At 27.8% G+C, this 15,239-nt stretch overlaps 1 protein-coding gene across 1 annotated transcript in view; it reads left to right on the top strand.

Moving 5' to 3' along the window:
• Sb (serine proteinase stubble) overlaps nt 1-11,041 on the top strand; it is a 443,865-nt gene extending 432,824 nt beyond the window's left edge. The window contains exons 6-9 of the mRNA XM_075365332.1: nt 709-815; nt 6,607-6,904; nt 8,760-8,885; nt 10,780-11,041. Coding sequence (XP_075221447.1) covers nt 709-815; nt 6,607-6,904; nt 8,760-8,885; nt 10,780-10,938 — 690 coding nt within the window. The 3' untranslated portion in view covers nt 10,939-11,041. The remainder of the gene's footprint in view (nt 1-708; nt 816-6,606; nt 6,905-8,759; nt 8,886-10,779) is intronic.
• The last annotated feature ends 4,198 nt before the right edge of the window (nt 11,042-15,239 follow it).

The raw sequence follows: 15,239 nt of genomic DNA, 5'->3' as shown, positions 1-15,239 counted from the left end.
GCTAACGTAGAACAGAAATGAGGAGTGTAAAATAATAAGTAAAAATTTTAGGTTTTTAGATTTAGATTTTTTGCAAAATTTTGGGAAAAAAATAAAATTAAACTTATTCATAAAAAACTAATTGAACAAATATGTTTGTTTGTTTATTTGTTTATGTGTTCATGCATGCATGAACACACACACACATGCTTATGCATGCATTTGTCATCTTGTTCACTTAATGTGTGTCTGTATAATCATGAAATTTAGTTTGGCATTTGTGTATATTGCTCATTTATACTATAAAATTTTTATGAAAACCAACAAAATTAATGGAAAACCAAGAAACTAAAACAATTTGAAATAAAAAAGACGTTTAAACCCCTTTACTCCATGATGGGGTTAAATACAGCCTGGAAAATGATTTAGATTTGAAAATATATATAAACTGATTTTACTGGGGACTTATTGCATGGGATTTACAGAATCCTGATGCTTTGTGAATGAAAAAATTATCATTAACTTTTTTATTCAATTATTTTTCCCCATTGCTAGTGTTTTTTATCTGAGAATACCAGAAACACATGATGGAAATGAACAATCAACTTTTCATTTGCTTATTGTAGACAATATTTTTATTTAATCTCAGTTTTTCAAAACCCATCTTATTGATATAACTAAGGCCTCTAAAAATATGACATTTATTATTCCTTACTTTACATTTTACAGGTGTCAGTTAGAAGAACATCATTTTTTGGTTATTCAAGTACTCATAGATGTGGAGGAGCATTGCTCAATGAACAGTGGGTTGCTACAGCAGGACACTGTGTTGATGAGTTAGTATTTTTTTCCATTTAATTCCAGTTCAGTATACTTCAATATAAAAAAATAAACTGTCCTTGGCGTACATAGAATAAATCACTTTTATTCAAACCATAAATACAGAACTAAACTGTGTTATATTGTAATATTATATTATAATATTCAAGCAATTTTTTATATTAATAAGAAAATTAATTAGTGTTTCTCTATTAATGAGAGCAATTTCATTATTTTAATATGAATAATTTTTCACTTTATGTGTGGATTAGATTTTAATACAGATTAGGATCCCCAAATAATTCACAACAATACACAATGTAGATCAATAGGATTTGGTGAACATTTTATGTCCAGTAAACATTAGGAGCAACTTTAATTATTTATTACTTCCTTCTTCTAATCATAGACTGCTAAAACCCAACTCTTTCTTTTTTAAATTGGATTGAAATATAAGTACTTATGATCCTTTAGATTTAAAGGAATTGTTTTCAGTCACATGGGAATCAATTCTACACAGGAGAAAATTTGTGTACACAGTTGAAAACAAGAACAACTGCGAATAACAATACAAAAAAGTAATAACATCATGATTAAAATTCTGATTCCATGTACCTGGTATGAGGCAAAATATTATCCAGACATAAACCTTTTTTTTTACAGAACTGATTTATGAAAGTTTTGAATTTTATTTATCTGTAACCATTTCAAAATATATGAGTATTCACACTAAGTTTTGATTGTTGGATTCTTAATACATGTTAAGAATTAATAGTCTGTTTTTAATAATTCATTATATTGTTATTTCTTAACTCTAAGCAAATTTCCAAAATCTTACTGTTTAGATAACATCCAGTAACATTTTTTGATAGCAAAAAGACTGCCAGTGTTAAACTTGCTATTTTGATGATTAACTAAATAAATTTCATTTTATTATACTGATTAAGATTTTAGTGAATATATATACCTACAAACATACATTCAAACTAGCATGTGTTTCTAGATGAATATCTATGCAACATATCTATAGCACTGCAACATTTACAGTGTTTATAGTGGAAGGTGACAATCTAATTATTACAAACAGGATGTTATACATGACTCATCAAAAAAACTTCATCACTGATTGACTGATTAATGATTATAAAATTACTTTTGACTTTGACAGATGACTTTGACAGAACCAAAAGGAGGCCAGTAATAATTGTTAAATAAAATTATCTTGCCTTTTGGCTTGCAATAAATTTAATGTTAAAATTAGTAGGGCATATATTCTTTCCATATATAGTACAGTTTTGCTTTCTAATGCAATTAATGTAATATAACTTATGAAATTGGATAAATTGCTTGTATCTTCTATCAACCGAGTAAGTGTACTTGTATCAAAGTAATTTACTGAACAGATTTCATTGGTCATTAAATTAATTTTAACAACAGTTAAAAAAAAAGCTTAGTTTATGCATTTTAAGAACAACATAACCATGTTATTTGTTTACAATTCATAAAAAAGTAAAAGTCAATTTTTATTGTTTTTTTAAATAAATATAAATTAAAAAGTACTTTGCAAAGAAACTATTTAAACCAATTTCATTAAAGTTAAAAAAAAGGGCTTCCTTGCCCTCAAGTTAAAATAAAACTTGTTATATTTAAGTTGATACATTAACTTGTAATTAATTTTTAGCTTGAAGTATTTTCCAAGGTAGCAAGGATTCGAAAAATGTTTTTGCAGCCTATTTATACTGTTAAGGGAACAGAATATTCAGTTACTTGAACTTAATGTAATGATACATACCAGCATGTCAAACCTACTGAATGAATGGGAGAGATATTGTTCTGCAATAACAAACTGATTCACTTGTACATCAGGTGCTTTAAAACCATGACAGGAATAAGAAACACTGTGATAGATAGTGCAAAGCAAAAAATCAATGTCCATTCTAAACATAGTATTATTATACAACAGATTATAAACTTTTATGATAAGGAATTTGACAAACATTTTTCTGCCTTTGACAGAATGAAAAAATAACACTGCAGGTGTACACCTGCAGTGTTATTTTTCTGTATTTTCAGTGTTTTTTTTTTTTATTATTTTTTCATTATGATGTGATGTGATATGATTAAAATCATCATTAATATTCATAAAACGCAAATAATGTTATGAAAAACACACATTAAAAGTTGATTACTTGATCACAATAGGTAATAAAATGAAAATTTTTATGTTTAGTATGTCGTTTAGTGAAGTCAGCTAGTTAATGTTACATCCAATTAATTAATTTTTTGTACATGTCCAATTAATATCACATTGGGGATATTAATGTCTTCAGATGTGTGGTGTCTTCAATTATTACTCAGAACTTTTGCATACATAACACAAAATTCTTTCAAAAGTCATCCTCAACAGTATCGATTCACAACTCGAGAATACCAAGGAGGTTTCAGACCCTGGAGGAGCTATCCAGACCACATCATGAGTCTCAAGCTAATAATGGATAAAAACAGGAAAATAAAGATAAACATGGTGATAAAATTTGTAGATTTCAAGAAAGCTTATAACTGCAACCACAGAGAATCCCTACTAAAAATTCTAAGACACCTGGGACTACATACCAAATTAATAAACATATTAAAACTGATCCTCACAAACATTAAGTCGAAAATAAAATTCAGAGGCGAGCTTTCAGAACCATTTGAGATTAAAACAGGACTGTGCCAAGGCAATGGGCTCTCACCACTATTATTCAACTGTGCTCTAGAAATGGTAATGAGGGAATGGCTCAAAAAATGCCCACAAAATTAAAACTAGATTGAAAAATCAAAACTAACCGTCTTGATTTTGCCAACAACTTGGCAATGCTAGCAAACAATGTCTACAAAGCTAATCACAGATATTAAAACTTGAAAGCACTACAAATAAAATTGGCCTCAAAATACCACTTGAAAAGACAGAAATTATGCCCCAAAAACCAACATGATTAAAAGTAATAAACAGTAATAAAGTTAAAATAGTTACCCAATTTATATACGTCAGAGTAATAATAACAAACAACTAAACAAAAAAAAACCTCAATCCAAATAAGAAGAAACAAACTAGCTAAACCTCAAAAATTAACCTGGTAATTTACAATAAAAATACCTATCAATAATTGCAAAAATGGAACACTACAATACAGTTATAAAACTGGAAGCTACTTATGCAGCAGAAACACTCTTCCACCTAAACAAACAATCAAAGACAGACAGACACCAGAAAATTGAAAGAAGAATTGGAAGAACCTGCATTAATAAAAAATACCAGAAAGATGGGCAGTGGTGGATTATGCCCAACACAGTCAAATACAAAGAGTTAAAACCCATCACTGATACCATGCACAAGAGGAGGCTAGGATTCTTTTGATATATCATAAGGATGCAAGATTCAAGACTTCTGAAACAGTTAGTACAGTACAATCTCGACTCAAAAAACACCAAACCAGGATGCATTTGGATCAGAGAAATAACAGAGGATCTGAAGGAACTTGGCCTTACACCAGAAGACGACACAGATAAAATAAAATTAAACGAGAAAATCAAGCACAAAAACATCCATTTCACACTCGCAAGAAAAAACTCACAACACAAACATTTTCAGCACTAGAAAGGGCACAAAGATCGAAACGTATGAAAAAGTACTGGGAGGACCACAAGGCCCAAATAGACCCATCGAAGAGATTTGGATAATGGATTGACTAAAGTGATCCTATGCAGTCATAAAAGATAATAATTAAAAATAATTTTTTTTTCTGTTCAAGAGCTGATTTGACAGACCTTGATCTTTTACCTTGAATACAAGGTTTTAGATTTTTACATGAATAGATGGAATTATAAAAGAGATCAGATGAGATATTCAACAGAAAAGCAATCTTTCCCTTCTTAAAAATGATTTATTTCCTTTAAAAATTCGAGCTGCTCTTTATAGTATGAGGTAATGTAATTTTATTTGCAGTTTATATAAAAATTCAAAAGTCTTACTTGTTTTTTCTGTAAGTTTTTCTTACATTTTAACAGTGACGAGATCAATGGAAAAATTAGGAACTGAGCCAAGCCCAACTATTTAAAAACTTACTATTCTCCATACTGAACAATTCTCTAACTATATAATGATACAAACCTTTTAAGTAAAATCTTGTTTTTTTTTTATAATTAATGAGAGTTGATGATGATGAGATAGAGTGTATATACGAAGAAATTGACGAAGCAATTAAACACATAAAAGGGGATGAAAATTTAATAATAGTTGGAGATTGGAATGCAAGCACTGGAAAAGGCAAGGAAGGAAATATAGTGGGTGAATATAGGCTGGGCAAAAGGAATAAAAGAGGGGACCGACTTATAGAGTTTTTTACGAAGTATAATTTAGTAATTGCCAACACCCGATTTAAAACTCATAATAGAAGAATATACACATGGAAAAGGCCAGGTGATACTGCAAGGTATCAGATTCATTATATCATGGTTAAGCAAAGATTTAGAAATCAATTCACTGACTGCAAAGCTTACCCTGGAGCAGACATTGATAGCGACCATAATTTAGTGATAATGAAATGTAGATTGGGGTTTAAAAACCTGAAGAAAAGGTGTCAGATGAATTGGTGGAATTTAAAGAAGCTTGAGGAAGAGGAGGTAAAGAAGATTTTTGAGAAGGACATCGCAAGAGGTCTGAGTAAAAAAGATAAGGTAGAACATTTAGAAGAAGATTGGGAGAATGTTAAAAAGGAAATTCTTAAATCAGCAGAAGCGAATTTAGGCGGAACAAAGAGAACTGGTAGAAAACCTTGCATTTCAGACGATACATTGTAGTTGATGGATGAACGTAGAACATATAAAAATGCTAGTGATGAAGAAAATAAAAGGAACTCAGATTAATAGTAGAAGGAAGATTAAAGAAAAACAAACCAACATACTTGGCATTTATAAACCTAGAAAAGGCATTCGATAACATAGACTGGAAGAAAATGTTTAGCATTTTAAATAATAATAATATTCTAATCTCTTCTCTATCTTCTTGTTCATTACAAAAACTACTCCTGTCTGCCCATTATTTTAAAATTTGTTTTCCTCTTCCCACCAAACCTCGCTAATTCCTACTACATCTACATTTATCCTATCCATTTCCCTTTTTAAATTTTCTAACCTACCAACCTTTTTTAGACTTCTAACATTCCACACTCCACTCATAGAATGTTATTTTTTAATCATCTGGTGACCCCTTCCTTAATAGTCCCCACCCGGAGATCCGAACAGGAGACTAGTTTACCTCCGTAATATTTTACCAAGGAAGGCGTCCATCTTTGTTACATGAAAATGCAGAGAGCTACTTTTCTTGGAAAAAAAGCAGCTGTAGTTTTCCATTGCTTTCAGCTGCACAGTACTCATTGAGTGATGTTGATATGGTCGTTTAATTCGTCCTGACCTACGCCCTTAACAACTACTGAAAGAGCTGCTGCCCTCTTTCAGGAATCATTCCTTAGTCTGGCTCTCAACAGATACCTCTCCAATATGGTTGCACCTTCAGTCCAGCTACTCTGTATCACTGAGCACTCAAGCCCCCTCACCATTGGCAAGGTCTCATGATTCATAAAGGGAGATATTTTATATAAATTCATGAATGGTTGTTTAGTAGTAATTTACTATTTCAGATAAATTATATGTGTGTTAAAAACCACTAACTTTAAAATATAGGAAAGATATCTGACTTCTCCCAGTCATTTATAAAACTGTTGCTATGATAAAATAATAATTATTTTAATTTCTATTTTGTTACAGTTTGCTAACATCACAAATAAGAATTAGAGTTGGTGAATATGACTTTGCTACTTTAACTGAGCCATACCCATTTTCTGAAAGGGGTGTAGCACGTAAAGTCGTACACCCCAAATACAACTTTTTTACGTATGAATATGATTTGGCTTTAATAAGATTAGACTCACCTCTTGAATTTGCGCCACACATTGCTCCAATATGTCTTCCTGGTTCCGATGATTTATTAATTGGTGAAAATGCTACAGTCACTGGTTGGGGTCGTCTTAGTGAAGGTGGAACTTTACCATCTATTCTACAGGAAGTAAGTTACATTTATTAACATAATAATAATTATAATCTATATTTCTAATAAATAATTCTTGTTATTTTGTGTATGTTTTATAATTCTGAATCAAATTCATATTTTTAAAATCCACTAAATTCATTTATGCTGATTATATAGTTATAACTTAAGCAGCCCATAAGATGTTGATACCAGTATAAGTAAATATCAAATGCTGTCACTTGACACAGCATTATTTATTTTAATGTTTCTTGGATATTTTTAGCCATCTAAGTAAAGTGGAATCATTTTACCAGACTCCATTAAATCACTATTAATTAACTCATGGTTTATTGTACTACATCAGACAAAAAATTAGTAAAGAATCATATATATTATAATACCTGTACCTATACACTGTTTCATAAATAAAAAAAACACCATTGGTATGTTAATGGAGTCTATTTCACTATTAATTAACTCATGGTTTATTGTACTACATCAGACAAAAAATTAGTAAAGAATCATATGCATTATAATACCTGTACCTACACACTGTTTCATAAATAAAAAACACACCATTGGTATGATTATAATTTTCTTTATCTGTTTAGCCTCCAGAACCACCATAAAGTATTATTTCAGATGTATGAATGTAAATGAAGTGTAGTCTTGTACAGTCTTAGGTCGACCATTTCTCAGATGTGTGATTAATTGAACCTAACCACCAAATAACATCAGCTTCCATGATCTAGTATTCAAAACTGAATACTAGGATCTAGGATCTTTTTTACTAAAAAAAAAAAAGGATCATTTTACTAGGATTAAAAAAGGATCTTTTATACTAGGATCTAGCCTTTACTAGGATTTGAACCTTAGAACTCTCAATTTCAAAATCAGCTGATTTGCGATGACAAGTTTGTCACTGGACCAACCCAGTGGGCTGATATGATTACAACTGGAAATTTTAAACACCTCATATAGGATGATGCAATAATTCACTACTAGATGGTTGATCTAAAATTATACTAAACTTTATATTTACTACTAATATTATATACTACTACTTTAAATTCTAATGATTAATTTTACATCAAAAATGCTGAAAACATCAGTGAAAAACTAATATTGGTTTGTCAGGACATCAGTATCATAGTTAACCATCTTCATTTCTAATGTTTTTTTTTTAAATATCAGTAATAATCAGAGTGAAAATTAAAAAAAAAAATATTAAGTTATGAATTCTTGGTAGATACATTTCTGTATCTTTGGTGGCAAAGCATGTAACGTTTTGTAATGCCCTTCAAAAGATATAATTGTACTCGTATTACCCTGGGACCAAAAACAACAGTACCACAACCTACACTAATTTTTTTTATGAATCACATGTTACATTCTACAAGAGTATTCGAATAATGGATTATGATTTATAATAGTACTGAGTTAAAAAAAAAACTCCACTAAATAAGACTTACAAATACAATGTTCCTAGAATAGATAATTAAATTATTCTGTTTTTACAATTTTTTACATTGAACAAATGCGATGCACATTTAAACAAAGGTGCAATGAATAATTAAAACCTTTTCTTACAACAAAGAGTCTTTTCTAAGTACTTGCCTTGTGAAAACAAAAAAAAGACAACTGACATGAGTTTTGAAAATGTTACATTTTTATAAATTTAGTTCAATTTGTTGTTAAAAACGAATAGTTTTACATTATGATTATTAAGATATTACACTATGATTATTAATTATGATAATAAGTTACAAACTTTCAAAGATTTGTAATATTGAAATATACTCATTTGAAATTAATGTAACCTACCAGAAAATAATCTGTATTAAACATATATCTATTTCATGATACATGTTTATGTTTTATTTTATTTTAGGTTAATGTGCCTATTGTTAGCAATGACAAATGTAAGAATATGTTCCTGCGTGCTGGCCGCCATGAGTTTATCCCAGAAATATTTATGTGTGCTGGCTATGATGACGGAGGAAGAGATTCATGCCAGGTCTGATTTGATTTTTATTTTTAATAAAGTTCTTATAACAACATTAAACAGAAAATTCAATAATAGTTTTAAATGTTGAAATTTATTCATAACACACTTTATCAATTAAAACCAAATTTTCAAATTTCATTTATAGGATACTGTTAAGTTTTGCCTTTAGAAGTAAATTTTCAGTGATTTATGCTGAAAATTTGAATTTCTGTTATGACCTCTACCAATCATTAATCATCAATACAGATGAGATGTAAAGTAAGAAAAATTAACCATGTCAAGTGTGCAGTGAATCTGCAATAGAAAATATTAAAAGTTAAATAAAATGAACTTAAATAGATAGTTAAATTGTGAATTTACTTATGGTATTACCTTATCTAACTGTTTATTTCCAAGGATGACCTTATCAAAAGCAAGAAATTCATTTGTTAAATAAATGATATTAAAATCTACTTTTTAAAACTTTATAAAAATATTTTAGTTCAAAAAGGCCTGATCATTTGAATTTCAGTCAGTAATGTGAAACAACTGATTAACCAAGTTTTTTTTGTCATCTTTTATTAATTAACATTGTAAGTCATCTATTGTGGGGCAAAAATGTCAGTGAATTATGCAGTAAAATAATACCTAGTATGCGTGCTTCAAGGAAAATCCTAGAATGATCAGTAATAAATTAAGCAAACCAGTTTAACAAGAACTTATAGAACTGTTTTGAAAATAACTACAAAAGTATTTAAAATAAAAAAAATGCTATATGCTAAATATTAAAAACAGTATTACAGATTCATTTTTGTATCACTGCTTATAGATTTTAGGGAACTGTACATATTATAAAGAATATCTGTAATCTTAAAAGAGAATGAAATTGTTGTAACTGTAATGAAATAAAGGAGATTTTCACTAGGACAAAGTAATATAAAAAATAACTGAAGAAAACTGGAAGTTTAATTTGACGATTGGTGTCAACAATTAACAATTAATTTTAACAATTTAAAAATTTATCAAAAATTAAAATCATGTATCTTGAACATAAATCATACAAACAAAATGAACATGATCTTGTGTGAAATATTTTGTACGTACGCATACATCATTGTAAACAAGTTCTTTTCTTAATGGCTAAAAGTAGAAATAAACAAACTTCAATGAGTAACACAACTAGAGACATTATTATGACAATCTAAAGAAATTATATCCTTACATATATAATAATATCATAATAAAAAGATCTAGCCATTTTCTAAAAATTGCCTATTTGTAACACTAGTTAATCCGTTTTTTTATCATTAAATCAATAAGAAAAAAAATTTTTTTTCTTAATTTCAACCTCACATTATAAAAAGTGATGTGAGGTTGAAACAATGCCTATTTTTTATGCTCATTTGTCTTTGTAAATTGACATAAAAATGCTTCAGAAGCAAGGCTCCTGCAAAAATGAAGAAGCCTGATGTGTGTTAGAAAAAAGGTTAGAAGAACATTAAAAAATGTTAATTAGCGATACATTTTATTCAAATGATGACAATTTCTTTCTTCATGAAACCTGAATGATATTATTAGTAGCAATTCTAAATTTTGTCAATCTAAGGGAACTGATTCATCAAATATGACCATTTATTCATGCTACTTTCCAGGACAACCGAATTACTGAAGAACCATCAGATTGTAATAGGTGGTCTGGAAACATAGGATTCCACACCACTACAGGATTGTAGATATATTTGAAGCCATTAATATACTAAAATAATGTTAATAATCATTCTCATTTATGTTCATAATTCTCTTCTTTTTGTTTTTCATGAGAATTATGCATTAGTAATGCGATTTCTCTAACATAAACATTACAATTTTTAATTTATTTTAATTTACATTTTGTATTTTTAATTTATTTTAAAATTTTTTATAGGGTGATTCTGGAGGGCCATTACAAGTAAAAGGTAAAGATGGACGATTTTTCCTTGCTGGTATTATAAGTTGGGGCATTGGATGTGCTGAACCAAATCTACCCGGTGTTTGTACACGAATATCAAAATTTGTCCCTTGGATATTGGAAACAGTAACGTAGCAATGTTAATGATCAAATTATAAAAATATATTATATAATTAAATATTTAAAATCACCACTTTGATCTTGAAAAGATCTATGTGTGTTAAAAATGAAAAGAATTATCGCCTTAATGCCAAGAATGAGTTAAGAGTGATTCTGATAATGTAGAATGCAATAGGATAATTGGCATGAAGAAGGTTGAATAATATTTGCACCAGTAGAAATTGCACAAACATCAAATTTGATAAATGAATTGAGTGAAAGTTTCTAAAATGCACATTTTGGACTCACATCAAGTGTGTATATAATACGTTATAAAAGAATTTTTTTTGAAAGTGAATCTTATAGATCTTTTACATGAGTAACCTCATGAAAAAGTAATCAGTTTTCAGCACTAGATCTAAGGTAAGGTGGGGTACATCTAATAATTATGGCATCTGAAAGGCACATTGTCTTGAAGCTGGATTTTTTTGTTTGAGAAGTTAAATAATGGAAACTCGATGAAAAGGGACCAGGATTCTTGGATGACTTACCATGGGTGAAATTACGTCTTGTTCTGATTTGTTTCTTCTTTTATATTATTAATAATACACGAGCAGAAAATTAAATGTAGATATTAATTAATTACCAGAACAATTTGATTATTTTGCAATCAAAGTGCTTAACCAAAAACTTTCCCACAGGGTTTTCCCTCAGGGCATCTACAATTTCACTGCTTTTCAACAGTTCCCTTTTACAGAAAAAACTACCTTTTTTCCTGCAGTCATAATATTTGTGAATGTTGTTGATAATGTCTTCCACAATACAATGAATTGTTGTATTGCTTTATATTTCATTGCTGAATTATTCTATTTTTTTCAGTAGTTATCTTCTGTACGTTTAGTCAAATTTTAATCAATATTGCTGTTCTTTCATATTATATATATATATATATGTGTGTATGTGTGTGTGTGTGTGTATATATATATACATATATAATATGAAAAAACAAAAAACAAAAAATATATATATATATTAAAAATATACAGTAATAGTAAAATCTTTTTCTTTGCTTTAGGAAAGGTAGCATTTAAAAGAAAATAAACTTTATTCTAAGAATTTATTCATAAATCATAAATTCAGCAGGAATTATAAAGCTATTAATAATATTATTGTTATTAGGAAGTTATTTTTTTGTTAAATTTAAAAAAAGGAAGAAAGCTTTCAATTTCTTTCATAAGGAATATATTTAAATTATCTCAGGTAAAACTTTTTTGTTTGAATTATCCTTTAATCTCAAGTAAAGTTAATTTCTTGTTAACTACAACTCTTTTTCTTCATTCTAAACAAGAAAGAGATAAAGCATTATAAGAACATTCTAAAAATTAAATATTTGAAAAACATGAAAAATATTCTACTTTACTTTTGGAAAATAGAAGATAGGTTTAACAAATGGCATCACTGTATGTTATAAACTTTAAAATACTGACTAAGGCTGTCATAAAAATGTAAGCCCTCATATTCTTGAAACGCCATATATTATTTCAAATACAATAAATAATATAAAATATAAAGTAGGTTGTACACAAAATTCAATTCTAGAATATTGTTAACAATATTGACTACAAATAAAAATAAATCAACTGCATGATATATTATCATTATTGGAAGATAACTTGATTATTTCTTTCAGAAATTCAGGTTACATATTTATAACTTATGACGGTTAATCTTCTTTGAACAGTTCAACATAAAATCTTCCAATACATAAATACATAAAAGAATTTAAATATAACCTTCATGAAATAATCAAATCTGAACCAAGATTTAGTCACAATGTCAAATATGATATCTTAGTTTAAATAAAAATAATTTGAAAACTGTTAATAAACTTATTTTTAATAAAAATTGGAATTAAAAATCCTGAAAATGGTTTTAGATATATTTCTAAAGAGTATTTGCAAGCCCAAATATACTGAATATCTCACTTAGTTACTTAGTCACTCACTTACATAGTCAGGATTGGAAAAATTTATAATCATTGTTCAAAAGTTTTTTTACCTTTCTTCATCCCCTTTCAGGTAGAATTTCAAAAATCTAGAAATTGATTTATTGACACAAAGATTACACTTGCCAAAAATCAGGATGATTTCTTCATTTGTTACTGAGAAATTAAAAAATTAATTTTAACCCTTGAAACTCAGAATGAAACTCCCAGCTCACAAATGAATGAAACCCAGCTCACAAAGTGATAGACACTCACAGTTCACAATTCATTAAAATGTGTGCTTCAACCAGTAAATCTCCACTACTACACTACAAATATACATATATATATATATATATATATATATACATATATTTTGGAGATTTTTCGAAATGAAATATAACCAAAGACTTTCTCAGTTATGCCAAGACAAATGGGTAAAAATTTAGTTGAGAAAGATTGGATAGTTTAATTGTTTATTCCAAACAAACAAAAACCCCCACCCACTTTATCTAACTGTATAGATACAAAAAAAAATTTAGTAGCAATAGATCAGTTAATTTTTTTGTTTATCCTGAACATATATGTATATATATATATATATATATATATATATATATATATGTATATATATATATATATATATATATATATATATATGATTTATGTATATATTGTGTATATACATATATATGATAAATATATACATAAATCATATATATATGATTTTTTCTTTTCATTTTTTTTTTACTCTTATTGAAATTAAAAAGAACGATAAGTTAGTAATAGCAGCTCTATTTATATTATTTTGTAATATTTTATTTATTTACTTCTTTAAATAATCGAGAAAATATAAATCATAAATTTAATTTGCTAAACCACCATCTTTACTATTGATAATGTGATATATCATCCTTTGTAAAAACCATAATTACCCAAAATTACTGACTGTAAAGTACAGGTTAAAAGTAGAGGTTTATCACTCTAAACTTTCCCAGAAGAAATGATTTCATAGATAACAAACATGAACAGTGTTCAAATAAAATAGTAAATGATCCTCCTCCTGTCATTATCTTCATCCATATATTATTATTATATTCCATTATATTCCTGCGCATATATTAAATTATGATTGGATCACATTCATCCTAAACATCAGTGAATGTGCAGACTGAGAATGTCCACCAGACAGTCTACTTGCAACAAATATTACACCTTTGTGGATATTAATTTAGATTAAATGAGTAATAGTGTTAATCCAGTACAGAGATGTTCTAATGGGAAGAAATTTATTTTATATTATATATACATAAGACTAAAATCTTTACAAAGCATGTTTGTGATAGAAATTTAGTAACAAATTTTGATCATTTAACTTTATGCTCCTTGTTTATTAAAAACAAAACCCAAGGGGTATTTATGTGTAATTTTCTAAACTTTATTAAAACAGAAATCAGAATTCTAAATTGCTATATATATATATATATATATATATATATATTATTTATATTGTTCTATATAGAAAAGTAAGTAATTACATTTTATAATAATACTTATATAGCAAGTGTGCACATCTTTCATTTCTGTACATAAATATATCTTCTAAATTTCAATTTGAAGTATCAACATTATTTTGTATTGTAAATCAATAAATTTGATATTTTCTTGTACCAGCTACAAAAAGTATATAAGTTTCATACATCTTATTGTAAAATATCTGTACATGCATATTTATGTTTATAAATGTAATGTTTTGCAATAAACTGAGAATACCTTACTTTTCACAGAATGATTTATTATGAAGATTGCTTATGATTCATTTGTAAAAAGTATATGTAATGTGAAAAAATAATTGTAATCTATAATTTAAGACATTTATTCATGTAAAATAATTAAAAAACTGTAAAATATTATTACATTAATAAGCTCTGTAAGTTGTACAAAATGTATATTTTATTATTTTTGTTATACATATATATATATATATATATATATATATGAAGGAACAAATATAAATATTTTTCATACCATTGAACTGTTCTTAATTTATATGAAAAACCAATTTCAGTAACATGTTACCAAAGTAATGAGTATAATTCATTTTTGCATCCTTGTTAACCATTTTCCTAAAATGTATCATTCCAACATAGATGTATTGACATGTTGAAGCGATGGAGATACCAATGTTGCCTATCAACATGAAATGATACCAGATTGTATAATTTGTAAGATAAAAAAAAAAATTGAAACAAGCTGATTTGTGGAAGCCTAAAGAACTAAGTTTTTAGAATGTAAACCATCTTATAAATGACCTATATTGATAGAGAGATTACCATTACAGATAAAAATATTT

This window comes from Lycorma delicatula, chromosome 5 (assembly GCF_047948215.1).
Source record: "Lycorma delicatula isolate Av1 chromosome 5, ASM4794821v1, whole genome shotgun sequence".
Taxonomy (NCBI): Eukaryota; Metazoa; Arthropoda; class Insecta; order Hemiptera; family Fulgoridae; genus Lycorma; species Lycorma delicatula.
Note: the sequence above shows the minus strand (reverse complement) of the source record. Positions and strands in the feature narration are given on the sequence as shown.